Genomic DNA, 26,501 nt, shown 5'->3' on the forward strand with positions numbered 1-26,501 from the left:
CTCGAGGAATCATTTCCTGCACACAGCAGTACATGTACATCTCTCTAGGCTACGGGCTACGGCTCAAGCAATGTAGCACGGCCCTAATTGGCTAATTACCATTGCCCGGGCCCCGGGGTTCTACACTGTACGCCTGTATGCTGCGTGTTAACTGTGTGCAAAAGGCCTCTCAAAATAAAAAATAAAAAACTGTGGTTTTTAGGTCCCCAAGTCCCAGATGTTCTAACACGATAAGTTTAATTCCTTCATGTGTGCTATTCGCACATCTTCATCATCTGAGAGCCTTTGTCCCTTCAGACCAGTAACAGTAGCACAGCCTCCAAACATCACTAGCATAGTCAGCGGGCATGTATGTATGTATGCTTTGAAACCCTGCTGCCTCCTGTTGATATGTTTGGATAATTGGATCAAATAGCCCTCAACTGTTTAGGAGCAGAACTCCCAGTACCGGTAAGAGCGAACCCAAACAAGCCTCTCTCGTAACTGCACATCATAAATGTTTAATATCTCAATGTATTTTAAGATGGAATCCACATATGCTGATTTGGCTCCCCCAACCGCTGCCGCCACCATCCGACCCCCTCCTTCTACCCCTCCGACGACCTTGCCACCTGTGAGAAGGAGCCGGGAGCCATCCTCCTCCTAGATCTAGTAGTTGTAGTCATTTTAACCTCCAATAAAGTCATTTTTGTGGTTATAGCCCTTGTGGTGGTTCTTCCTCCATGGATTCCATTTGGCAACTCTTCATCTCCTCTTCGCCGTCACAACCATCTTGAGCACTAGAATGCTGTTTTGCGGAGGCTTCTTCACTAGCAAGGTCATTATTGTCCCGAGCTCCACACTGTCATAGATCTGGGACTCATGGTCACCTATGTCTTGGTGCGACCATAGCAGCCCAACATGCCCGCCACTCTGCTCCCCATCTTGCGCGTGGATAGGCAATAGCGAGCATGAGCGGTTCTCAACCCTCCCCAACATTGCAACGATGACAACGCTGGGGCATTTCCTTGGTGGCCTCTCACGGTGCACCGAGGTGAATTCACCATGTCTGATGGTTAGGAGGGCCAAGGTCCTTCTCATCATTTGTCTATTCGTGTGGCTCACCATCGTACCCATAGGCACTCCACGACGCACGCGTTGTGGAGACAGCAAGAGGGGGGTGGCAGGCCAATCAGTGGTGGGACGGCCGACAACACCACCGAAGAAGACTCACACCCACTCGCCCACTCACCGTCACCCTTCACCATGCTACTGCCATCCCTACTGTCATTAAATAGAGCATCGCTGGCCGCACTAGCTTCCGTGTCCCTGGAGGCGTCTTGGAGTTCTGCAACATGAGGAAAAGCCAAGGTCCTTTCGCAATCGCCTCAAGCTTCGACCATCCATGACTTCAATTTGCATGGAATTGTTGCACGATTAGTAAATTCTCTAGCTATATCTCCTTTGAGTCTCTACTGCTTGAAACACTGCTTCGGGCAGTCCAGTTCTCTTAGATATGGCCACATCTTTGCTTTCAGTCAGTTGAATAACCAGTGCCTAAATAGATCACCATCGTTGAGTGCTAATCACCAATGTCATATTGGGTTGTCATCATTGAACCCTAGATTTATTGAGAGCATACAACTTTGGCTGAGCCAAGTAAAGCTCGTCACATATCCACAGCTCAACACACTCCAATCTCATATTCATAATCCGAGGAGATAGCCGGGAAGACCGTCGGCAGGTCAATCAGGAAGCACAAAAGGGGCCCTAAGATGTCAATGTCATGATACGCTTGGTGCCTTACAACCATAGGCGACCTCTACCACTGGTCCTTGTCGAAGACATCCGCCATGGATGCTACAAACCGCCTCGGTGATTACTTGCAACACCACTTTGCTCTGTTGTGCTATCTACAACTATCAACCATTGATTAGATGGCTGGATGCAATATGCTCAAGTTTATGTAATCTAGCCGAAGATTAGAGATGCAAGTTTTGTATTTTTTGAGTCATTGGGTTGATCTAAAACTAAAAAAACAAACTAAATGCTAACCCAGAACTAGATACCCACTTGTATCCTTACGAAAATGGAGGATCGACAGCGGTATACTACTATCGCAACTATTCTTGTCACCGTCAATTAGTGCTAGATTTGTTTACAATAGCAAATAAGATAGTATTTAGTTAGAGAGCAAGGTGAAATATGATGATTCCATTAGTATATTTGAGGATGTGATGTTTTTATTCCTATATAAATATTTATTTGGTGTATAACATAGAACGAGTTTATTTTAGTATCTCAGGTTCATTGTTAGTGTCACGTTCGAAGTAGAACGACTGTGTTTCACCATTTTTTAAGAACATCTTTGTCCAAATTTTTTAAAAATATTATATAATTCCGAACTATTCTATCTCACTTCTCTCCTTCCAAAGGAGGGAAAACATAATAGATCCCCTGTGTTCCATCCGTCCCACGGACTGACATTATCATGATGTGATCCATCATTCGCTATATCCAATCCTGCCTTATTTGCTAGCCTTTCAAGCAGCCTAGTTCGGCCCACCAAGATGATGCGGCACGTCGAGTTCTTCTCGCTGGGGCCGCAGAGCGGCGAGTGGCGAGCAAGTGAGCTCGCTGCCCCTGCACACCGAGGACGAACGACACGGATAAACGGCGAGCTCTTCTCGTACGGGCTGTGGCACAAGGATGCCAAAAATCCTCTTCAGCCTCGACAACGCCGACAAGACCCGCTCCTCCGCATGCTCACGGTCGAGGTCAGGAAAAGAAAAAAGAAAAAAGTTCCGTTCTGCTCGTCTGTGCATTCTTTTGGGTGGATCGTTGATTAAGTGATCCTGATGCATTTCCGTTTGGATTGGGATGATTTGTGTTTGGGAGAAATCATGGCCTTTTGGGATCCAGATGGAGCAGCAGCGTCTAGTCTTCTTCCAATTCTTGACTTCTTGTTCTTCCTAAGTGAGCAACAGTGGCTAATAACGAGTTGACGGCATGATTAGTCCGGATAATTGCGTTGGATGTTCGAAGTCAGACGACTTGTCCCACGGCGCACGCTGGCGCGCCCGAGGGGGTTCAAAAATGCGACGGTAACCGTCCAAAAATCGCGGTTACCGACCTTCCCACTGCGGCTCGGTTTCAAAAATTGTTCGGTTACCGAATTTGAATTCAAAAAATTCAAACCGAATTTGAAAAAAATAAAAAAAATCCAAAACAAATCTGATAAAAAACTAGAGGTAATTTCAAGAGTATCTGTGAAAACGAAACTTGAAACAAATATCGTTTGGATATCCAAATTGATGGGCAAACTTTGGATATATTTGTAATGGGCTCGTTTCTGTTCTGGGCCGATAAACAGTGGACTTTGGCCCATTTGCAGCCCACGGCGAAGGGATAAGCTGGCGTCGGATTGGAGCGTCCTGGCAGCATTTCACTTTCCCCACCGCGAATGCAGGAGCTCCTAGAGTGGCGCCGGCGACATCCCGACCAAATCTGTGGAAGGACGGCACGATTCCGGTGGTCGAGCTTCGGTAACCGACGGTTTGAACTCGGTTACCGACCGAATTAATTCGGTAACCGACAGTTTCAACAAGTCGGTTTTCGATCTCTCGGTAACCGCCCAAACCGCTCGATTTATTGAGCAAACCGCTCGGTAACCGGTCCAAACCGGTCCGAGAGGGAAAAATCACGATTTTTTCGCAAAAATTCAAAATTTGTCGAATGAATTTTCTCCGATTTTTTTTGAATTTTTGACCGATAACCGCAGTTATCGTGATTTTTCGATTAACCGACCTCCGGTCGATAACGTGAACCCTGCTCCCCTCCCCAGCACGGACGAAGATCTCCAAATATCACGTGTTATCACTGACTCGTGAGATCGAACTCACAGCGATAACAACGAAGTCGATCCCTGCACATGCCTCGCACTACCCTAGCGCACCACGTGATCGCCACGCGCATTGCCGCCCTCCCAATGCCAGTGGGCCCGATGAGTCCCGGGCCCGCACGGCAGTGTGACGGGCTGGCCCTCCGCCGCCCGCTCGCCCCGCGTAAAACACATAGGATCTCCCGCGCCCCTGCACGAGACGCTGCCGGTGGGCCCGTAAGTGAGACGGTCGACTGGGACCCGCGGGTCATTCAGTAAGAATCTGTACCGGCTGTCTCTTAATTATAGAGGGCGCAGCCACGTCGCGGAGCCCCTAGGCTTTTGAGAGGGAGGGCCGCAGAGAGAGGTCGCCTCGCTGCGCTGGCTGGTGGCCTGCCGTCCCTTCCCTTCCGTCGCCGGTGAGAGCGAGCGAGAGAGTCTCGGAGAGGAATGGCGGCGGTGAGGGCTCCCCTTGGTGTAGTGGCGGTGGCCGCGCTCGTCGTCGCCATCTTCATGCCGGCCGCGGCTGCGGCGCAGGCCCCGGCGCCCGCGCCCACCAGCGACGGTAAGAGGCGCCGCCTCCCTCCCCGTCTACGGATGCTTCCCCAGCCATCGCATTGCAACCCGCATGCCGCATATCTGTGCTCCGTTGGTTCTCTCGATCCGCGCGGCTGGATCGTGGGCCCTGCATGTCGGTCGCATCCTCTGTTCATTCCCCCATTGTACCAAAATCTCCGGTATCCGTCGATCTGGTTGCTACTGGGAGGGAAGAGGAAGAACGAACAGAATTTTGTCCCCAATACCATCTCCATTGCGTTAGATCCTCATGTTTTGACGTTAATTTCAGTTGCTATGACGCGAATCTCCTGAATGTGCTTTGTTCTGCGCCTGTAGTGGTCAGGACGCGTTTATGTGGAAAAGTAGAATTAACAGAAAACGTTAGGCCCTGGAGAACGCTACCACCTACCTAAATGCCATGCAGAGATTGGAAATCTCCCTCATGCCCTCTTTCAATCCCAATTCTCTAAGGCAGTTTCCTTTGAATTTCAATTTCTAGGCAATTCGTTGTAGTGGCTTTTCTGCATATTATTGTATGAAAGTGTCTCTGCATATTTATGAGAGCAATCCTGGTCTTCAGATTTCAGAGATGTTCACATCTTTACCAACTGGTGCCAGATTGTCTTTGGTTCACAAATGGATTTGTAGCTTGTAGAAATGTTGACTGTGGCTATGGCAATCTCCTTGCATTAGCTGTCCCATAGGAGTCAGCATTCTTTTCCTTTTTCATGGAATGCCACTTTTGTCTTGTGTTTGTTACTCAATTTAAATTAAATGCTATATTGCCCAAAGAAAAGTATGAATATCTGATGTGAGACGAAAATTGTTTCCTATTATATCAATAGACTGTTGCAAATCTGTTGGTGGTCCTAGATAGATCTAGTGATGGTCCTTTGTGAATCTGTTGGTACTTTTAGATAGATCCATAGATGGTCCTTTTCTTGTGCAAGTTGAGCCAACATTCATTTCCCTATCACCGTTTTATTGTTAGTGGTTGCTGGTGTAGTTTTCAGTCGATACTTGTCACCTTCCTTGTACAAAAATGTCTTTAGTACGACGGGGCTTTTTTCTGTGTGAAAATGACTGCAAATTTTTGAAGAATTTGCATACGAATGATTAGAAGAACGTGCCATTTGTATGGACAAATTGGTTTAATCGTATGTACTATTGGTCGTCATAACCTAATTAGAAATAGGGAGTACTGTGCTAGGCACCAGACATGCTACAAACATGTACGTAGGAGTTAGGACACACAAACCTTAAAAAGAAAAGGTAGGATGCGTATGAAATTCTCATTGCCAGTTCCGAACACTATGAATTCCTCTCAGTTCTCTGACATTATATATTTATATCTATCATACTGTACTGGATCTACTAATACTAGCCAGTTTCAAGATCCAGCAATGGAGTAAATGCATTATGCCATTTTGTTTGCTGCTACTATTGAATTACCACAGATCACAGTGAGCAATGCATGCAGTGATTTTCCTCACGTGCAGGATATTCTTCGTGTTCTCATCTGATTTGCAGGACTAATATGTGCAATTTTTTTCGTGATTGATTCACACAGGCACATCTATTGACCTGGGCATCGCTTACATCTTGATGCTGGTGGCCCTTGTGCTCACCTACCTGATCCACCCGTTGGATGCGTCCTCTCCCTACAAGCTCTTCTAGTCCTCCTTTCTCCATGATGTTATGAGTCTGATCGGATGTTAGCCGTGCAAGGGAGATTAACCTTTAATCGAGTACGGGAGGTTTGGAACGATTATCTGATCTTAATTAGTTTTTGATGGTCTGGTTGGTTGGATACCTGTATCGGATTCCATGATTTCGTGCCTGGTTGTGCTTGCTGTTGCTGGATTCTGTTTCCGCTGGCCCCGTGCTCATAGACATGTGCTCTGCTGTGGTGTCCTTGCAAGTTGCAACACCAAACATGTGAACGACTGGCACAACTGACACGATGATGGTCTGGTTTCGTTGTGGGCCTATACATCTGTTCATTTTTTTCCAAAAAATGCGTGCAGGCAAACTCTTAAATATAATAAATAGGCTTATGTCACATGGGAAGTTACTGAGTACTAGGTTACTGCGGTTCACGGTAGTGTTGTTGCAAGACAGTATGTTAGTGTACACTCCATTGATTTCTGATGGTGGAGGGTTGTGAATAGATGCCATTTTTCTTTGTAAGAAGTCCATTTTACTGACCTAATCGTTTAATTTCCACGTTCTAAGTTCAAATTTAGAGGGGTGATAGTCTCAGAGGCAACATCTTAACCTATTCCACGATAGAGATGCCCAATTCTTAATACAGCAGCATCAGATCCCTAATAAAAATGATTATCAATGATGACCGAACAACAAACAAAAAAGAGGCTGGAAACGCCGTCCGTGGGGATCGAACCCACGACCACGTGGTTAAAAGCCACGCGCTCTACCACTGAGCTAGGACGGCTCTGCTTTGGAAACATTTTATATACCACTTGATAATTATAATGTTTTTTGCAAAAGAGGGCCCAAATTACAATGAGAACCAATGTAACCAATTCATGAAGTGTCCAAAGAGCGCCCAATGAATTGTATGGAGCGCTCATTCCTGTGTCTTTGGGCTTCATGAAGTCCATACAATTCATGAAGTCTTTCCTCTCGTTTTTGGGTTGTTTGTGTACATACCCAACTGTAGGACACCTCATCATTGGTTTCATAGCACATACTTATATGAGTTATTATATAATAAGTAACGCCTGGAAAACAATTCTTTGTAAATCCACTTATCATTTATCAAGACACTGAAAGCCGAGTTCCTTCTTAGTTCACACTTTCCTGATTGAGAAAGACCCTACACACCATAATAACCTTGGCTTCCTTCCTACTTTCAAAGAACTGGCTACCATTCTTTCTATTCTATATCCTCGCTTTAGGTCTTATGCTGCTTCTTAAAAGGGGTTAAGCCACTCCTGAGTCCATCAATTTTAAAGGAATGGACAAAGACAGGCAGGGCAAAGTGCTGATTTGACTACTATACCGACAGCCGACCAATGATCTATTTCATGGTCTGCGATTGCTCAGCCAATCCCTAACGACATCGCATGCTTCCACAGAGGATACACTGTCAACTTCCCTTTGATGAACCGTGTTCATGCTCTCAGCTATATCCAGCTGTCCTCTGGTTTTCAATAATCGTCTGATTTATTCAGATATACAAATCTAACGCTGAAGTATCTGCTCAGCTGAACATTTCCCTTCAGTTTATCATAATCAACATTAGCTCGTTATGCAAACCAAGGACGCAGACATCATGTAGATCTAAAACATGTTCCTCGCCTGTTTTAAAGGACTTCATCATTCTGCGACTCCAGAGACTGAGGACCAAAAAGATGTCCACACACATAGACCTGAGTAAGGACACAGGGCAAAAGAACCAATGTATAATGGAAGAAGGCAAGGTGCCACCGTATATGATGCCACATAATGTATGGTGAACAATTGTACCTATTTCTGAAACTCTGTTCGGTGCATCGCAAGGACCAACATCATGGTCGCAGGCAACTTACACGAAATTAGCAGCATCTGAAGTTTCCTCTGTAAGGTGTAGACGTGTAGTCAGTTCAAGTGCTAGATCAGATCATGAATTGGAAGATATATTTACAGTTCCCTTTTACCAAATATATCAATTGAACCAAACCAAGTCATGAGTGAAGAAAATACAACTATCTGATCACCAAAAAGCCATTCTTCGACCTTACAAATAGTAGCTTCTCACCAGATGTAACTCAAATCTCACCCCTGCTCGCACAGCTCCTCAAACCTGGCCAAGCTGCAAATAAAAATAAAAACTATTTATATATCATTCATACGAACAGATTACTCTTTGATCCTAAGCAACTAATTATAATGTAGTTCGAGCAAATAAGGCTTATCATCTACCACAATTTTGTTAGATGATGCAGTAACATGTCTCGCAGGCATAGAATATTCTAAACTAGACTCCTAATGTGGAATGGAAGGCTAAAAATTCCAATTCAATTATTAGGTTAACAAATGCCATTGAGTTGATATGCCAAAAGGAATTGAAGAGGCAAAAGCAGGAGCAGAAAAAGATTTCACTGAAGTACCAAACAGCACAAACAAAAAAACAATGCCATGATCATATAACAGACCTTCTAAGGAGAGGCTTTGGATTGTAAGGGAACAAACCCTTCTTTTGCAGATCTTCCACTGTTCTCTTTAGTGAAAAAAGACATACTTTAGCATTGAGGAAAAGTTTCTGTGAATTCTTGCCTTCTTTATCACAACCGGAACCAATCTTATACTCTTTACTTGAGCTGCCTCTGGCAATATCTATATCCCTAGAGGTCCTCTGCCTTTTACAGTTGAGCCTTTCTATTTTTATCTCGTAAACTGAATCATCAACAAAAGCATGCCAAGACTGCGAAACTAGGCGTAAGCACCTGTGTGCATGGGTGTGTGTGAGAGAGGTCGGTGGTTACATTGTGGAAGATACTATGTTCCATCTGAAGACATCAGTAAGAAAATGGAAGCAAGCTACTTACCTTAACAGGTACTGAGCACAATGCACACCAACATCTTTAGATATGAGATAATCAACAAGTACCAAGTGATCATAGTGCAGCTGCAGAATAGTTTTAACAAATGAAGAATTAATATTATGCTTAAAATAGGTATTATGAAGTGAAACAGAAGAACAAATTTGAAAGATTAAATAAAAGAAGAGGCTATGGGTCAGCAAATGAATGAGTCCTGAAGTACTGGATTTTGTTTAGTATATCCTATTACAAATGTTGTACGTGCGAATGTTGTCAGGTCTTCTCGATCATGATTACGGTGCTAACTAATTAACTTCCTACTTATTCTGTGGGCTATGGTACAAGACCAATGGCCCATACTATGAAGTCACTCACTTGCACCAAGAAATGAACAAGAACTGGGTATATAATTTCTATCTTACAGAAATCATTGTGCCTCTAGCAGACCTAGTAGAACAAAAGGGAAAAACATGTTGATTGACTCACCAGCAACAGCAACAGATGGAAAAGGTGAACTGGGTCAAAAATGCTTGAGAACAGTTCTGCACCAATCAGTTCGGTAATTTCCATGTTATCTCTGCAAGTTTGGACAAAAGGTCATAGCTTAAAGAAAAACCTATTGCCTGGATAACTTTTTCGTTGCTTCAGTAATGAATTATATCTTTCTACTTACATTTCCAGGACAATAAGTGGAGCATCTAAAAGCTGCAAGAGAATGCTGAAGAGCATGTCATCCTGAAATATGAATGAGTGTTGAACATATTATTAAGTCTTTTTAGAATTCATAAAGCCAATGGCCAGCCTTTTTCATTAGATTAGGAACGAAGTATGAACTTTTTAATATTAAGTAAATGAGTAACAATTAGCAGATAATTACCATCAGCATTTATTCAAACTTAGTCTGGACAGATAGAGAGTGGGAGTATATAGTACATAGATTGATTAGATTCTTAGTTAGCAGCTAGCATTAAGGGAAATTGGGCATGACGTTTCACTGAGATGCCCAACATATAAAGGAACTCACTAGCAATGTGCAATAATGTGATCCAAATGTCCAACCTTAAAGAAAGAAACTACCCATAGACAGGTCACAACTAACAACAAACCACTTGTGAAGACAAAAAGAGGTGGAAATGTTTAACTGATGTATACTACATTATCTAATAAATGTAAATAAAATCAACCAACTTAAAAGGAAAATTGTGTTGCCCTAGAACAATGAACAAGTTTATTTAGCTATCCATCATTTGGATATAATGCATACCTCCTCCATATACAATCGCAGAAAGGATAAGGCGAAATCTGTTGACGATTTTGAGTCAAAACTCGTGTCTAAGTAACATCTCTGAAACCAGTCTGAGATTTCTGATAAACCAAAACACTTGCAGTGATCATTGCAGCCTTGCACTTTGTGACCCAACAAACAATCATCCCTCTTGCATGAACATTGAAGTCTACCATTGTTTCTGTTGCAAGACAAACATATGCAAGAACTAAGGAACAAATAGACAGCTTGCCTTTGCAAGTGACGAGTCGATTTATCCTGACTCTCAACTAAACCTACCATGTTCAACAAGAATGGAGATCCTTCTAAACAATTATCTGGTTTAGCAATATGTTGCGAGATAGGTTCATGAAGAAGGTCTTGAAAGTATTGTCGAAGTAATTTCAGCCAACAGACAATATATGAGCAATCTTGCTGCATGTAAGGCTTAAGCCGCATCATTACCATCTGCATTAAAAGATGAAAGATATCCTGAGTCCTGACAAGTGTTTGGCTGCTACTTCTTTTTAAACAAAAGATTAAATGTTTACTGGTAAATAATGTCCATAATGCCACCATAACTAATACAAGTGACGCAGAAGAGCTCTGAATGTCTGAACTTACCAGAATTTTGTGCTTTGAGTATTGACAAAGGCTTTTGGGGCCATCATGTTGCTCTTGTAAGAAAGCTGCGATCTTGGGAACTATATCCACGAGTTTCACATACATATCTTGTCCATCTGTACCTTCCAGGCAACTTTGCTCAAGTAAAGAGCACAGTAGCTGGAGAAGACTGCCTGTCAGAACTCCGGACTGTACCAAATCATTACAGAAGCTAAATCTGCTATCCTTGGCACGGCTGACAAGTTCTCCAGCATCTAATTGATGAAAAGAGTCCCAAGGCATCTTCTGAATATGATGAATGGATAGACAAATGAAATCATCTTTCAATCCACTGTCGGTGTTTTTGAGGAACTTTACGATAGCATGTAATACTCGAAAGAGACTGGCCATCATTAGCCCACTGGTACTGGGACAATACAGGTTAAGTACTTCCATGAAGTTTGTGATACTTGTATTTGAAACAGTGTCACAACTTCTGGAGTCAGTTGTAGAAGGTAAAGCAACACATTTTGATGTTGCATGTATAGCTACCCAGACGAGCTCAATAAACTGAACCCAAATAGATTCCTAGGAATACAGCAACAGCCATGGAATAAATAGCTAAGTTGACAAAAAGAGACTGAAATCACCAAAAGAAGGAAAGAGAAAATATGAGAAGCATACAAACTTAATTAGGGTACTAGATATGGAAACCAAGATATTGCCGGCTGAGTGTTTGACATAGTCACTGCAGAAACCAAGGAAACCAACCTGAAAAGGATGGCATAACATGGAAATTTTAGTAACGTATTAGGCATACTTGTGACAAGCAACACAAAAAAGACAGTGCTAGTCAATGATTAAAATTGAAGTGGATAGTGACATTGTGAATGATTGATATAGTTTGCCAAACAAAAAGGTTATACCAGGACAAACTATAGAAATGTAACTCCAAGACAGTTGCAAACACAATGCCGCAAAAACTAGTCAGGCAGTGGCATGAAAATTGATGGATATGGTATAAAGGGAACAACACAACATTTAATACCGGATTGCTCCTTCAAGGAACAAATTAAAATGATGAAAATAATCCTAAGGGTATGGAATGCAATAAAATAGTCCAATACAGACTCAGTTTTGAATCTGATTTGAAGTAGTAAAAGTAAGTAAAGGTTACATGCAGTGGAGGCTAATGCTGAAAAACAACAAGACATTAATGCTTCTGAACAAGGTATTAGAACACAAAATCCTGCACATTGCTGAGCAGGTTAGTCAAGGATGGTGGTCACTTTGCTTCCTCATAACTTTAATTGGTATATATCAATAGGAAGAAGGTACATATATTTAGTCAAGAGTCAAAACAGCCGTTGCTCACTAACAGGTTAACATGTCTGCATGTCTAAATAAGTACAACACCATGAAAGGCAGAAGGACCATATGATGGTCCCACAAACTGATATTTTGTAGAAATAAGATGCATAAAGCAAGGAAACCAGCATATGATGCTTTTACCAATATGGAGACCATATTCGCCAGGCAGCCAAATTCATCATATGGATGCTGTTCAGGAGGTAAACGGCAACTATGAACCTTTCCGGAACATGAGTCAGTTCCCTAAATGAAAGGGGAAAACATGAATCTGTGTTATTATCTCCTGTGATAGTCGTACAGAGTCAATGGATGTGAAAACTAACAAGTATGGATACCAGATTCATAGCAAGTTTCAAGTCAATGAAACTTCACTGATGTCGCTAAACATAAAAAAAATAAAGACATAAATGTCGTGAAGTGTGATCAAATAGAGAATATCGAACGAAATTGTTGAATAAGTCAACACAAGACTTGATATCAGAATTTACTTACCATCCTTAATGCTTATCTTACATTTGGGCATTTTACAGGTTTACACAAAGAAAAGTCAACAGAGATACTTCCACCAAGAAAATAACATAAAGATATTTCATTAACATTACAATGCTCGTAAAGGTCACACTTGAGTAGAGCAACAAGTTATCAGACATTTTTTGCTAGTAGATTGATATTGTTGAATCAGCCTTTTTTTTTCCTTCTATTTTTTTTGGTCAGCTACCAAGTACCAACAAATTAGATGTCACTCAATCTTACTGCTTTAGAAATGGGATCTGTCGATTCCGCAGGTCTGAGATTGGAAGGTTATCAAAGCGTCAAACATAAAATTTAATATGGAGATTGACCGCATTATTTACTCCAAATGAAATAAATAAATAAAATCTAATTTCATCACACCAAGGTCAGCCATGGGCTAATTGATCTCATATAGAAATGGTGCAACTGTTTTCCGTTTTGTAAGCCTAACCCATCCTGTGCTGCTATCACAATTCCAAACCACTGTGAAATTTGCAGCGTTGGTCACATACTTGTTAATTGTCACTTTGTCAGTCCCCAGCTGTTCCATGAAGACATTACACTACAGACTGTAGTTATAGTACCAAAAACCAGGGGGCAGAGGCAATTTAGCAATGTACCAATGTGAATTACAAATCATACAACTACATCGGCCGTGTAAATCCAACTGGAACTGCAGCAGATTAACAATCAAACGAAAATATATCTCTTGAATTCGAAGCAATACCTGATCGGATTCACACCCTCTCTCCTCCTCCTCCTCCTGTTCCCATCCTCGAATCGCCTTGTTTACCTAAAACCATCCCCAAAACAAACCATCACGCCGCAGCCTCCCGGAACGCAATTAGACTGCATAATGATTGGGGTTACCCTGGAGAGCGCGAGAAGGAGGCGCCGCTCTTCCTCCCGTGTGAGCTGCCGCGTCGGCGATGTTTCTGCCTCCTGCGGTGCGGGGGGACGCGGGTCGGGTTAGATAGAGGCTTAGAGCGGCGCGGCGTTAACCGGAGCACAGCGTTGGTGTGCCTATTTGCTTGCTTACCAGGTGGGGTAGCAGAGCTGCGGCGACGAGGTCGCAGAGGCGGGCGAGCTGCTGCTTCTCCGGCGGTGGCCGCCGCGGCGCCATTTGCGTCAGATTCTCTCTTCACCTCACGGTGGATTCTAGATTTCGAACCGAGCAAATGGAATTTGGGTGGGCCCCACTTGAGGAACACGATTACGATTTGAAGAAAACCGCCTTTGCTGGAAGAAGGCGGGATTTATTATTTACTTTTGCGAGCGCACGAAAGCGGGTACCAATGTGAATGAGTTTCTGTATCTAGTAAACGTACGATTGTGTCTTTAGGTTTCGTTGCTCCTCAGGCTCGTTTGTGATGCGAGAACTCAGGCAAAAATGCTGCAGAAAATAATCGCCACAAAATTTCAGTAAATTTTATTGGATTGTTTTTTGACATTACATCTTAGAGCATGGACCAAACAGAACCTTGTTAACATGCATGCCATCAACGCTGAAGAAAGATGCTTGACACAGAACTACAATGCAATTGCTGCATCATTACAGCAGCGGTTCAGCCGTTTAGCAGCCAAAAACATGTAAGCAAGGTCTAAGTGAAATTTACATGTATGCGTATGTGTCAAACTCAATGTGTCAGACTCACTATCTTTTAATCCACTTAAGTTTGAGAGGGTGTTAAAGCTATTTCCAGCAGCTATCTTAAATTTTCATCCTCAAAAATACTATTACAGCATCCTCTATTACTATTACAGCATTTTTTATTTTTTTCATCTCCAACAGCTATCCTATTCCCTTCCTTCTACTACTCTTTTCCTCCTTTCAGACCCACTATCAGCCTTTTTAACAGTACTGCTACAGTTCCCTCCCTCCGGACCCATGCTAGCCTCTGTGAACATCATTACTACAGTGTTTGCGTACGGCTACAGTACCCTGGTAAAATTACAGCCCCATACTCTCTCTCCGCAAAGTTGTAGTGCTACTGCACGGTACTGTAGCACCGGATAGAGTAACTGCTGGAGAAGATTTATGGTGCTACAGTAGTTTGCAAAATCACTGTATTACTGTATTACTGGATTTGCAGAAGTTGGTCTAAGTATTAGTATATATATGTGTATGTGTATGATCTGTTGGGCCCACATGGCCTATAGACTATGTATATACTGAAAATAATGTTGGTCTCTTGTTTGTGCATTGGTGAAGAAATCTGCTACTTGAAGTTCAGATGGCACATATTAAAGATCAATTGTTGATTGTTAACAATGAGACCTTGTGAAAAATGCATCGACACCAATATATTTAGTTAGCTCATGCTTCACCGGGTCATTAGCAATTTGAATGATACTGACATTATCATATAAAAGAGGAGGAGGTTCATAACATGAAACTCCAAAACCAACTAACAAACAACAAGCCATACAATCTTTGCAGTTGTAGTGGCAAGAGCTCTAAGTTAAGCTTTAGCACTATACCGTGAAATTGCACTCTATTTCTTAGACTTCCATGCAATAGGAGTACCAAGAAAATATGCAACAACCAGTGATGAAACGATGAACAATAGGATCACTCACCCAAGTCGAGTTAGAGTAAGCATGAAGCTAAAGTTAACTTTATTTAGCATAAAACAATCGTCGTCATATTGTCCCCCATAAATACATAGTGAACAAAGGTAGGAGCACTGACAAATTGGCCGAGTATATGAATAGCATGAGTAATATTCGGTCTACTGGCAGTAAGATATACAAGACTACTAACATGATGATGATATTGAATTAACTTTGTGCCCAGGGGGATCAGACAAAGCTCCACTATGATTGGTAGGGGAATCTTAGTGTGCTGGCGCAAATGAGCAACAATAAGAATTTCACTTGTTTTCATGACCACTATAGTCGTGGTTGTTATCCGTCCTGTGCATGTGCCTCTGCCGCTCAATGATATGCTGGAGCATCCCCCCCCCCCCGCGGTTTCCCTCGGTCGTAGCTCCTCTGACGGGAGGACGCTCCCCACCTCCCCCTGTCTCCATGGGGTGCTGCAAGCATGCAATTGTGCACTGTCGGTCCTACGCACGAACCACAGAACCTTGCCATCCACTGGCCAACTCACCGTTGGCCGCACCCTCACGACCACCTGCGCGTGACACTACAAATCACGGAAGCTCGCAAGCCCTAGCGGTATTGTGCACGAACCATAGATCCTTTCCATCCACTGGCTGGCTCACCGTCGGTCGCACCCTCAAGCAAGACCACCTACTCGCGTCACCACAAATCACAGACACGGAAAGCTCGCAACCCCAAATGAGAAGAGATCAAACAAACAACACTGTAGCAGATCCTTACCTTGAATCCTTGACAAAGGGCTCCTCGTTGGATGCCCGCTAGTGCAACAGCATCCGAAGCGCGACCTGGGGCAGCAGATGGAGCGTGCTGGCGTCGCCACAGTTGGATGGAGAGGGAGGGCGAGCAATGTTTTAAGAAAGGGTTAATTAGATGTGGAAATTTCCCTCGTACCATTATAAAGATTTGCATCTTGCCAAAATACCACTGATGTCTCAATGATATGTGGGGTCAGGTTCCACATGTCATGGAGACAGTTTAGTGGTATTTTGGTAAAATAGGAGAGATAGAATGGTATGGTGGCAATTTTCCCTAATTAAATTATACCATTACTTCGGTTTTGAAATATACCATTGTAAAGGTCGAAATTAGAAGCATATCATTATTATTCAGTATCTAGCTGAAACAAAACATTTTGTAAAAATTTGGACCACAATGCTCTCATCTTCTCCTCCAGTCCATCTATTTCATCAATCCCTTCCTCATCCGCCATGCCCGCCACTAGCTGAGCCTAGATTAGAGTGGCATGACCGGCCATCGAGGTAGAGGTGGAAGCGAGCGGCGTCGGCGTCGTCGGCATTATGGATGAGCTCGTGCAACACAGTGGTGCCCTCTCTCCTTCCCAACCGAGTAGAGTAAAGTAGAGCAGAGCAGCACAGTCATGCCGCCGCTTTCTTCCCCAACTCTAGCGGCTTTAGTTTGGCCACATAGACGAACCGTCGCTGCGAAGCTTTCCCCAGCCAACCTAGTGCACGATGAGCTTCCCCACACCCTTCTCTTTCTTGTGCAATGCCGGTTTGGCTTAGGCCCGACGTCGACGCGCCCGTCCATATGAACCACTCGCTGCCGCCGCCTCTATGCTCACCGACGGCTATCTTCCGGCCAGGCCCATCGACCAAGAGGCACACCGTTGAGTTCGCATGCCCACGTAGATGCTTTAGGTCCCCTCGGTCCGACCTATTGAGCCGCCATTCGTCACTGACATTCTGGACCGAGCCACCGCTCGTAGCCGTAAGCCATGCAAACCACCTTTCGATCGTCGCCATCGGCAAAGAGTGACTCGAACGGGTTCACGTGTGTGTGATGATGCTCCTGCTACTTGTCCCGATCCGTGCTGTCGCGCTGTTTTCCGTCGGCAAGGCCAGACTGTGCCGCCTCCATGGTCGCCACTATGCTGCCAGGAGCGCCATCTTGGCGCTAGGGTGCGGGTTGTAGGGGTCGAGGAGGAGCACGTTGTGGATGATGGTGACGGTGAGTCCACCGGCGCGGCCAGCTTTGTGGAGAGGAGTAGCAAGGGAGATGGGAGAGATGGTAGGTTGAAGATAAGAGCATTTATGCCTAATATATGTAAAATACATACAACATATGTATATTAATGGTATGTTTTAGATTAGAGAAAAATTATAATGGCCCTGATCTAATTTTGACTTTTGTAGTGATATATTTCAAAACCGATAAATTTATAATAATATGAATCTAATTAACCCTTTAAGAAAAAGGCTGAAGACTACTTAGCAGTTCATTTTTTACGGCCGTGATCGTTCAGCAGAAGCAAAACAGAACATACGGGAGTATCAGCCTATGGGGTTGTGTGTATAAGAGGTGAATATGGCCGAAAAATGTTCCGAAACCATTCTAGATCACTTTCATTTTCATTGTTTTTATCAAAATCAAAATAAAAAAAAGCGATAATAGCGAAAACAAATACGACATCAGAGCTATTGGAAACGTCATAAGTGGAGTCATCATAGCGGAAAAAATACCGATATCAATCAGAACCAATAATTGAGATTCAAAACACTAGACTACGTAACTATAACTTCAAACGTTTGACTAAGCATGAGTGCACCTAACATGAACTTGTATAGCATATGACTCCTTTAAACCAGAGAGCAAAAAAAATTAAACTTCAATCTGTCAACTTTGTACTAAACAAAATGATAAAATCTAAAAATTATATGTGTATACTTTAGTCTTATGGTATGTATATTTATTTTGCTTCTAAAAGTATACAAAATTAGTTGCGAGTTTGAACCAATATGTTTGTAGCAAAATTGTTCACTAATTATTCTTATTTTTTATTGAAAAAGCTAAATTTGAATATCTAATATTGCATTTGAATGATTCTAATTTGTTCAAAAAATTTGTTGAACACCCGATCAATTGTCTTAATTTATTTTTTAAATTGCTCATGAATCTATTCTAATTTGCTTACTATTTTTCATAAAGTTACTTATATATCTGAATTTAAAAGTTAGACAAACAAATAGATTATTTGTTAAATGTTTTCTTGGTATTTGCCACATATGGAAGTGTGTCATATATAGTGTTCACTAGACGATACACGTAACAGGTGGTTACCCCGTGACTAACGCCCAAGCTATCTAAATAGCGACTAGACGGTCCAGACGATTTTATACTATAGCAGTAAAAATGTAAACTAGCAGTAGGATAGTGTTTTGTAGCAAGCTAGCAGTATCATGCAATAGAGCATGAACCATATATAAGGAGTAGCAAACTAGCATTATAGGTAGCAGAGCAAAGCACACAGGTCATAATAGGGGAGTAGAGCATAGATCTGAGGAGAAGAGCAAGTACCTGTCTATAGAGAAGAAGCTGGCAAGCATGGGAGTTATGAAGCGAAGGGGCGACAATACGTCTATGGGGGAGGGGGTGCAACCGGCGGTGCGATAGACGAGAGGAGAGACAAGACAAAAACGGCATATGCCAGATATGGAATGGATCGTATAGTTTAGGTTTTGCACAGTGAATAGTTTGGTGGGGCCAACGCATCGATAAAAAAATTCTTCTCGCGCGGACCCGCTAGGTGCCAATAGTATGCATCGCCAAGACGTCGGAATAGTCGCGTCCAGGAATAGTCTCACTCTGTCAGCTAGACCGTATTTGATCAAAGTTGACTGTCTAGACGGTCTAATCGTCTAGAGTTACGTCTATCTCATAGACTAGGCACACTAGACGATCATCTACGCGAACATTAGTCACATGTCTAGATTTTTTTTTAAGTTCAGATGTAAAAAAATTAAAAAATAAAATAGAATGCACATGTCCAGATTTTTTTTATAAAAAATAGTTATACATGTCATAAATCTTAAGTATACACGTATAGCTTTTAAATGTGTCAAATAAAATATTTGCATTCAACTTTTAGCCTCCGAAACCCTGATGAACTTTAAAAAAGTGGGGTTTGAATAAAGATGATCAAATGGGCTAATCGGACCGGCCCGATACGGGTCCAGCTCAGCATGGCCCGATTGGCCCATTTACTGTAATGGGCCGTGCCGTGCCGGCCCGTGTGCTAAGTCGTCGGCCCACGACACGGTGCTGGGCCGTGCCGTGCCGGGCCGGCCCACGGCACGGTCGACACGATGGGCCTGGCCGGCACGACGGGCCCGTTCGGCACGACAGGCCCAGTCGGCACGGTGGAGGCACGACGGGCCAGGTCGGCACAGGAAGGCACGACAGGCCCTGACGGGCACGGTGGAGGCACGTTCGGCCCGTCAGCATTCCGAAAATAGGAAAAAAAAATCAAAAATAATAGCTAAAAAAATCCAAAAAAATAATAAAAATATAGAAAATAAATACATAAGAGTTTTATTGATTGGTTGCCTCGTTAAAAACCTTTCTACTAGAAGGAAAAAAGAGTATAACCTATGATTATGCTCCGAAAATTACATGATTTCATTAGAAATCCCAGAATTTTGCTTGTAATATTTAATATGCTTCCTCAAGTGTCCCGTTCTATTTGGAGATCTGGCACCTAATTCTTTGCTGCATATATTACACTTAGCAATTTTTACCTATTCCCTGTTAATTTCTCTAAAGATATTTTCAAAATGTTGCCACACTCATGACCATGCACGCGAGTTCTTGGTATCTTGATCCATGAATTAAAATATGGAATTGGTTTCTTGATGTGAAGTGGCTACTGGCTACTTAGCTAGCAACTAGAAAAAGAGAGATGGGTGGCCGATGAGATCACATGGAGTTTGAGATGGTATTTATAGGCCAAGATGAGAGGAGAGGTGGGTGGGGGTGGGGCCGTGGGGGTTATTTAAAAAAAATAAACAAAAAACATGAATAAAATAAAAAAACTTAGAAATAATAGGGGCACATGATTAATTCTAAAAATAAGCTTTATTGATAGGTTGCCTCATTAAAAATCTTTCTAGCAAAGGAAAAAAGAGTACAACCTAGCTCAGAAAATTTGAAATTACACGTTCTCATCAGTATCTAGATACAAATTTTGGAATGATTCTTCAAGCTCAGTGTTTTCTACAGTGTGTTGCATTCGTGCTTCAGTTTGTTTCCAATCTTTTACTATGGTGAGTATTTCAACCATCTCACTTGACAAATTAGTTCTTCTCTCTTCGATTATCCTTCCAGTAAGACTGAAGGCAGCCTCAGAAGAAACTGTAGATACATGAACCGTTAACAAATCTCGCGCTAACAGTGAAAGCACTGGATAATTCGTCTTGTGCTCATGCCACCATTGCAGTATGTTGAAGTTTTTTTGTTAATGGCTGATAACGTCACTGTCGATGAAGGTAGTTAGCTCCCCTCCGGATGTTGAAATTCCGGTGCTCGTAGACGATCGTGATGAAGAGTCTGAACTTTTTGATGAAGAACCTGCACCAAATATTTTCCCCCACGTTGTCATCTTCTTACTTGTTGTGGGTGCTAGTGGAGGTCGTTGCAGGCGAACTCCGCCATACTTTGTTTCATATTTACTATAAACTTTGAATAACTTATAATGAACATTAGTATAATAATTAGAATAATCATGGCCAAGAGTATCACTTAGAATTGCGAGAACTCTACAGAAAGCTGCAGCACCGGAGGTTTACCGTCGGGTCCATCATCACCTGCAGCAATGGTATCAAAGGGGCCGTAGTCCCCTGTGAGTCCTTGGAGAAAAAAAATCATGATCTATAGATGTATCATGATCACCGGCATCCATGATCAATGTCGAATGACACTACAAAAATTACAAATATTCAAAGTTAGAAATAATCAAGTAATAAAACTAATAATAAAATAAGACTCAACAACGATGCAAAAAAATCACCAAGATTTCTTCAACTTCAAGACAGCAGGATGACGGTTTTGGAATTGCTCGGATTGTTTTGCAACAATTCAAACTAATTTTGCCAAATTATCGCTAATTCTCATAAACTTTGAGACAAGAATGAGAGGAGGAAACAAGAGAGAAACTGGTGTTGCTGGTGTGGAATGGAATGGCAGGGTGCTCCTCTATTTATAGGTGAAAAATGATGATTTTTGTAATTTTTTTGCAATTTTTTGGAGCTTAAACGATCACAAAACAGCTATAAAAATTCAAAAATATCGGGTTAATAGGTTAAACGGGCCGTTGTTGTGCCCCCGCGTGCCCTGTCGGCCCGTCGTGCCCCCCCGTGCCGGCCAGGCCGTGCCCCGCGCGGTGGGCCGTGCCGTGCTGGGCAGTCCATGCCCGGACCGTGCCGTGCCGATCGTGCCTCCTGAGCCGCCTCGTGCCCGAGCCGGGCCGTACCTTGCCGGCCCGACTCGGTCGGGCCGTGCCGTGCCGACCCGTCATGCCGCACGCTCGGCCCAGGCACGACCCGTGGCCTCATGCCGTGCCGGTCCGGCCTATCTCGGTTCGGGTCGGGCCGTGGCTAAGCGTGCTTACAGTGCCGTGTCTCGGACGAACCCAGTAAATACGATTCATTTAAACATCTTTAGATTTGAACACAGTCCCATCAGATTGGAACTCGAAGAATCTACTTTGAATTCCTTAAAATTTGGAAATCCTGTTGAACCAACGAACGACTCGTCAAACACTTCAGAGGCGCTTCCTCAGCACCACCGTTCTCCAACAAACACATCGGAGTCCCCTTCCTCCGTTTCCCTTTCCCTCCTCCTCCCTCCCCACCCAATCAAATCCGCGCCCAGAGAGAGACCCTAGGACCACGCGCGCCGGCGGCGATGAGGTGGGACGCGGCGGAGGCGGAGGCGGTCCTCGAGCGGATCTGGAGCCTCCACGACCGCCTCAGCGACGCCATCCTCGCCTCCTCCCGCGCACGCCTCCTCCTGCCCCCACCCCTGCCCGCGCACTCCGCCAACGGGGCCCACCGCGGCGGCGGAAGGAACGGGTGCGTCTTCGTCAAGGGCGGCGGGGAGCGGGGCGCGGCGCTGGCGGCCGCCGCGGAGGCGGTGGCCGAGGCCAGGAGCCTGCACGCCATCCGCTCCGCGCTCGAGGACCTCGAGGACCACCTCGAGTTCTTGCACGTGAGATTGCCTCCCCCTCTCTCGCACTACCGCTTCCCAGCTGGTCTAGGGTTTTGAGTTGATTTGTAGTGTGAGTTATTTCTGTTCAGGACCACGTCTGGGCTGTTGTTGTGATGAATGGGGAGCCATTTTGGGAGCTCCAGTTGCGTTGTTCCCGTGATTGCAACTCATTGCGTTTGGGCAACTCAGACATGAGAAACTGGCGATCCCTGATTTCCCATAATGCCATGCCCGCATTTGATACGCGTCCAATCGTTTCTTCACTCTCGAAGAAGATTGATTGGCGCATGTGATAATCCTAAAGGAGAGCTCGTGTTTGTTACTAGTTTGGTTTGATACTTACTGTGCCATGCTGCTTGATGTGAATATGTTATGCACTTTATTACCAGGGCTGTTTATGTAAAGTGACGGATGCTAGATTTTGCTTTTCTATGGCTGTCCGATTTGTTATTTTGTGCTCAGGTGATTTTGACTTAAAAGTGGTCTGTCGCTTACAAATTGAGGCGCACATAGGATGGGAATGAGAGCCATGTGGATGCTAAGGGTTGAGTGGCAATCCACATGGCTTTCTTGTGTTGTTTGCTGTCTATGAATGTCAATTAGGTGATTAATATTATCTTATTCTATAATAATTTGTCACCTCTTAAAGGGCGGTAGCATAGATACACAATTAATATGGTACTCTACTCACAGATGCAGTTTCTTGTCTTCTGGCATGAGGATGTAGTTAATTTTGCTGTTAAATCCCAAGATATAGGATGGAAGTAACTCTAATTTTTACTAGTAGTTTCAGTTAGATGAGTTCTGAGCATCCTCCTGCTATCTATGGCTGCAAATAATTTTTCTTGCTGCGAGTAGAAAGCTGCCTTTTTATGGATAGCTGAAAATAAACATGTACATGCATATCGACAATTTGGAGATCCAGGGCCTTTAGTTAATTCAGTTATTTCCCTCCTACTTAATAATTGCGTAAGATCTGTTTCTTACTTCTGTTATTGTTGCTGTACAGACTGTTCAATCACAACAGCGCGCTGAGTGGGATGCTGCAATTGCTAGATTGGAGCAGAGCCGTCTTGTCCTTGCTATGAGGTTAGCTGAACATCAGGGGAAGAAGTATAGAGTCATTGATGAGGCCTTGGCATTTGTGGGTGAAGTGAGTGTCAAGAGTCGATTTATCTCACCAGAAGATGTTCGTGCAACACATAGCCAGTCAGGGGATGATGCAGAGGACAACAGGGGTAATGTTTCAAGGATCATGGCAAACGTGGTATCTTGCAGTTTGTCTTTAGCCAAGAATTCATTTCGACTGGACAAGATTGGTGGGGCTCTTGGTAATGCCGCAGTATTTGCAGTAAGTACGCTTGCTTTCTTGCAGCTGCATCAAATTGCATTTGGAAGTAAAACTCCAGCCATAGAATACAGGAAGCGAATGGAGTACAGTTTTCAATCCGGGAGCTCACACCAGAATGACAAAGGAAAGCATCTTGAGGTGTACCTAGCCAGAGGCTGAGGGATCATCAAATCGCTTGCTGTTGGTTGTACAGAAAGTTTTGACCCAATATCAATTTTCGTCAGTTTTATTAGGGCATTAATCATTCTTTACGATGGACTGGACCATACTCCAGGCAACCAGAGCACTAACTGTCCAGTTTTTATGGATATATTGGACTACCTTCCAGGATACCACGTATTGTACCTCCCAAATTGTAAATGGATTTGGCCTCTGAGATGGATGGTTTGGCAGATTGTTTGTAAATTGTGTCCTTGTTCAAGCTAACTTCAATGACTGTTTTGAAGGCGATAGTCTTCGTCGCCATACTGTCTCCACTTTGTTACCAGTTTTGATCATATTCCACCAGGGCAGCTGCTGCTTGTTGTTCCCATGAGAGGTGTGTTCATGGTTCTTTTCTTGTCCGATAAGTTTGGGTTTGTCATGGCTACTGTATGAATACTTGTGATGCTTGTGGTTGTGCTTTAATGGAGTAAAGATGGCGGTTGCTTTCTTCTGCCTTGTGCTTGATGATGTTTCACTCCTTTGCTTTGTTGGTTTGGTCACATTTCGTGCCAAAGCTTCTTTGGTTATGTTAGCCCATCTCTCTTTTCCATATGTATCTGTATCCTGCTTTATTACTTGGACCATTGTCCTACGTACCTGACTCACCCATGCTTCTCCAACTGTTCGATTGAACTTGTGCATTTCGTCATTTGATGCGTGTTCTTTTTCATTTGTACAGTAATATGTTAAAGGGTTGAAGTAAATACTTCCTGATGCTCTACAATTCAGCTTATGCGTCTGTGTTGAGTTGAGAGTATGATAAAGTGCTAAAAACATATTACATGATTTCGGCTCAGAAAGGGGGCTGGTGAACTCCATTTGCAGTGGCTTTATGCTCATTGGATGCCTATTGTCAATACAAAAGTGATTTCGACTTTAAAAAATGTAGGTGGCAAACTGTGGATTTTTTTGGGATGCCTTCATCATGGAAGTTGTTTAGGTGAGTTCGGTAAACAGTTCATGATATTTTGAGTCAAAAATAATGCTACCATATATGTCTCTGTTTGTTTGGGTTTTGTTGACTTCTGTTTTTAGAAGCTAGAAGCTTAAACAAACATGCTGTTTTTGTTGACTTCTGACTGTGATTTCTGATAAGAAAAAATATTTTTATCACTGTAGAAGCTACAAAAGTCAGAAGTAGCCTTTTGCTGGTTTCTACCAACAGCATATTTTGGAAGAAGCAATAGCTTGCAGAAGCTTAAACAAGTAGGGTCATAATCTCTTATGGGCCCAATTATCAGTGGATACCGCAAGCGTAAAACTAAACGAGTTGTCTGTACCTTGATCACTTTAAACTAAGCATAGTCACAATCATTTCCCAGTTTTTCGTGAAATTGCCCTCATGTCGGAACAAAGAGATTTTTCATGCGTTGTTCCACTAGCGTTTCTTTCTCTCGAAATTTTGAACCAATAGAGTGAAAGGAAATCCTAGAACGGAATAAAGGTTTTGTCTCAGTCATTAAGCTAAAAAGAAACAACCTTTTCGACAAAAAGAGAGTTTCTGCTGTCTGCTGTCTACAACTAAATCCTTCCGCTGACAAGTTAATTGAAACGTTTTGTTCTTAATAAAATTTAGAGCAAATTTAGAGGCCTACCAAGCTAATTAAGAGATTTATGGAGCTACCTGGAACTTTGAAGAAATGTTTAAACATCCCAGTGATAGCTAAACGTGTTGTTGTAGCACACTTGATTCGTCCTATCACACCGCTGTATATGAAAAGAGCAAGTCATCATCTGTAAAAAGACTAAAAGATAAGTAGGTAACCCATCGTCCAAATCCTTCCATGCTTGAAGTGGATGAACAAAAACGATTAAATTGCAAAGAGAAATGCCTCTAATCCTTTATGCGAGTGCGACTAATTCACCTGACATAATCTCACCAAGACGCATCTAGTTATATTGTTCGATACATTCACAAAGAATTTTATGAATGTTGTCGCCTCGATGGGTTGCCATTCGCATTTCTTGATTCTCTTTTCTTTTCAGAAGCAAGTGGAAAAGTGATGCGAAAATTCCAAACGAAACTACAAGCTAAGGCCTAATACGGACATCACAGTCTTTGTTTCCCATATGAGCTTAAACAGAAACACTCCATTCTATTAACCAGAGTGCACGGCCAAATCGCCGGCCACCGCACGAGTTACAAACTCTAGGAAGTCATCCACAACAGTGCATTATTACAGGCTTAGGGCAAAAATAGACTCGAAAAGGAAATAAAAGGCATGCACGGTATGCTCATGAGCTAGCTTCCTGATCAGACGTCCTCAAGTGTGCGTCTTGTGAAGAAGTGAAGGTGGTCATCATCGCGTCCATTTCTTGGCATGGTCTTATAGCTTGGATCGGAGCCTTCCCTTCGTGTGAGAAACATGATCTTGGACCGAGCCGGACGACCTGTTCTTAGCATTGTTACCTGATATGGATAGGTGTCAGAATCTGATTTAAATTTAGACATCCGATTTGATAAAAAATTTGATATAAAATATAATTTAAAATTCGACACGAGTATCAAAATCTGACTCGAATTCAAGATGTCCAATTCGGTAAAAAAAAAAATCTAGCAAGGTCCAAAAGAGCCCATGAGTCGTCACCGCCTGGGGCAGGAAC

The 26,501-nt window shown here is 43.1% G+C and overlaps 3 protein-coding genes and 1 non-coding gene across 9 annotated transcripts; 2 read left to right on the forward strand and 2 right to left on the reverse strand.

Moving 5' to 3' along the window:
- Positions 1 to 4,198: 4,198 nt before the first annotated feature.
- On the forward strand, positions 4,199 to 6,289 carry LOC133922315 (arabinogalactan protein 41-like). The gene is made up of 2 exons (XM_062367599.1): positions 4,199 to 4,424; positions 5,988 to 6,289. Exons 1-2 carry the CDS (start codon positions 4,310 to 4,312, stop codon positions 6,092 to 6,094), a joined length of 222 nt encoding a protein of 73 aa, XP_062223583.1. The 5' UTR covers positions 4,199 to 4,309; the 3' UTR covers positions 6,095 to 6,289.
- Positions 6,290 to 6,800: 511 nt separating this feature from the next.
- Positions 6,801 to 6,872, reverse strand: TRNAK-UUU (transfer RNA lysine (anticodon UUU)). Its single transcript has one exon. It is a non-coding gene; the product is annotated as a tRNA-Lys (tRNA).
- A 257-nt stretch (positions 6,873 to 7,129) lies between these two features.
- Positions 7,130 to 13,917, reverse strand: LOC133922316 (uncharacterized). 6 transcript variants are annotated; one of them, XR_009910448.1, is made up of 14 exons: positions 13,755 to 13,917; positions 13,586 to 13,657; positions 13,443 to 13,508; positions 12,344 to 12,445; positions 11,516 to 11,602; positions 10,853 to 11,419; positions 10,229 to 10,696; positions 9,638 to 9,699; positions 9,451 to 9,541; positions 8,971 to 9,050; positions 8,578 to 8,868; positions 8,181 to 8,234; positions 7,910 to 7,999; positions 7,130 to 7,812 (listed from the first exon to the last, which is right to left on the reverse strand). XR_009910448.1 is itself a non-coding variant. In XM_062367600.1 (12 exons), the coding sequence occupies exons 1-12, from the start codon at positions 13,836 to 13,838 to the stop codon at positions 8,198 to 8,200; spliced, it is 2,007 nt and encodes a 668-aa protein (XP_062223584.1). In that variant the 5' UTR covers positions 13,839 to 13,917; the 3' UTR covers positions 8,006 to 8,197. The 6 variants fall into 6 exon arrangements, 1 of the variants encoding a protein (XP_062223584.1); XR_009910449.1 differs by having other exon boundaries at positions 7,131 to 7,779; XR_009910446.1 differs by having other exon boundaries at positions 7,131 to 7,779; positions 8,080 to 8,234.
- Positions 13,918 to 21,882: 7,965 nt separating this feature from the next.
- LOC133922317 (plastid division protein PDV1-like) lies at positions 21,883 to 24,360 on the forward strand. Its single transcript, XM_062367601.1, has 2 exons — positions 21,883 to 22,342; positions 23,352 to 24,360. Exons 1-2 carry the CDS (start codon positions 22,040 to 22,042, stop codon positions 23,850 to 23,852), a joined length of 804 nt encoding a protein of 267 aa, XP_062223585.1. The 5' UTR covers positions 21,883 to 22,039; the 3' UTR covers positions 23,853 to 24,360.
- Positions 24,361 to 26,501: the final 2,141 nt, after the last annotated feature.

The sequence above is a fragment of the Phragmites australis genome, chromosome 6 (assembly GCF_958298935.1).
Source record: "Phragmites australis chromosome 6, lpPhrAust1.1, whole genome shotgun sequence".
Taxonomy (NCBI): Eukaryota; Viridiplantae; Streptophyta; class Magnoliopsida; order Poales; family Poaceae; genus Phragmites; species Phragmites australis.

Excerpts from the sequence above, each read along its gene's own strand:
- LOC133922315 (XM_062367599.1), top strand. The coding sequence starts at position 4,310 with ATGGCGGCGGTGAGGGCTCCCCTTGGTGTAGTGGCGGTGGCCGCGCTC. Across the intron at positions 4,425-5,987 it reads GCCCGCGCCCACCAGCGACG|GCACATCTATTGACCTGGGC; the intron begins GTAAGAGGCGCC and ends TGATTCACACAG.
- LOC133922316 (XM_062367600.1), bottom strand. The coding sequence starts at position 13,838 with ATGGCGCCGCGGCGGCCACCGCCGGAGAAGCAGCAGCTCGCCCGCCTC. Across the intron at positions 12,446-13,442 it reads GAGGGTGTGAATCCGATCAG|GGAACTGACTCATGTTCCGG; the intron begins GTATTGCTTCGA and ends CCTTTCATTTAG. Across the intron at positions 9,542-9,637 it reads CCACTTATTGTCCTGGAAAT|AGATAACATGGAAATTACCG; the intron begins GTAAGTAGAAAG and ends CCAAACTTGCAG.
- LOC133922317 (XM_062367601.1), top strand. The coding sequence starts at position 22,040 with ATGAGGTGGGACGCGGCGGAGGCGGAGGCGGTCCTCGAGCGGATCTGG. Across the intron at positions 22,343-23,351 it reads ACCACCTCGAGTTCTTGCAC|ACTGTTCAATCACAACAGCG; the intron begins GTGAGATTGCCT and ends GTTGCTGTACAG.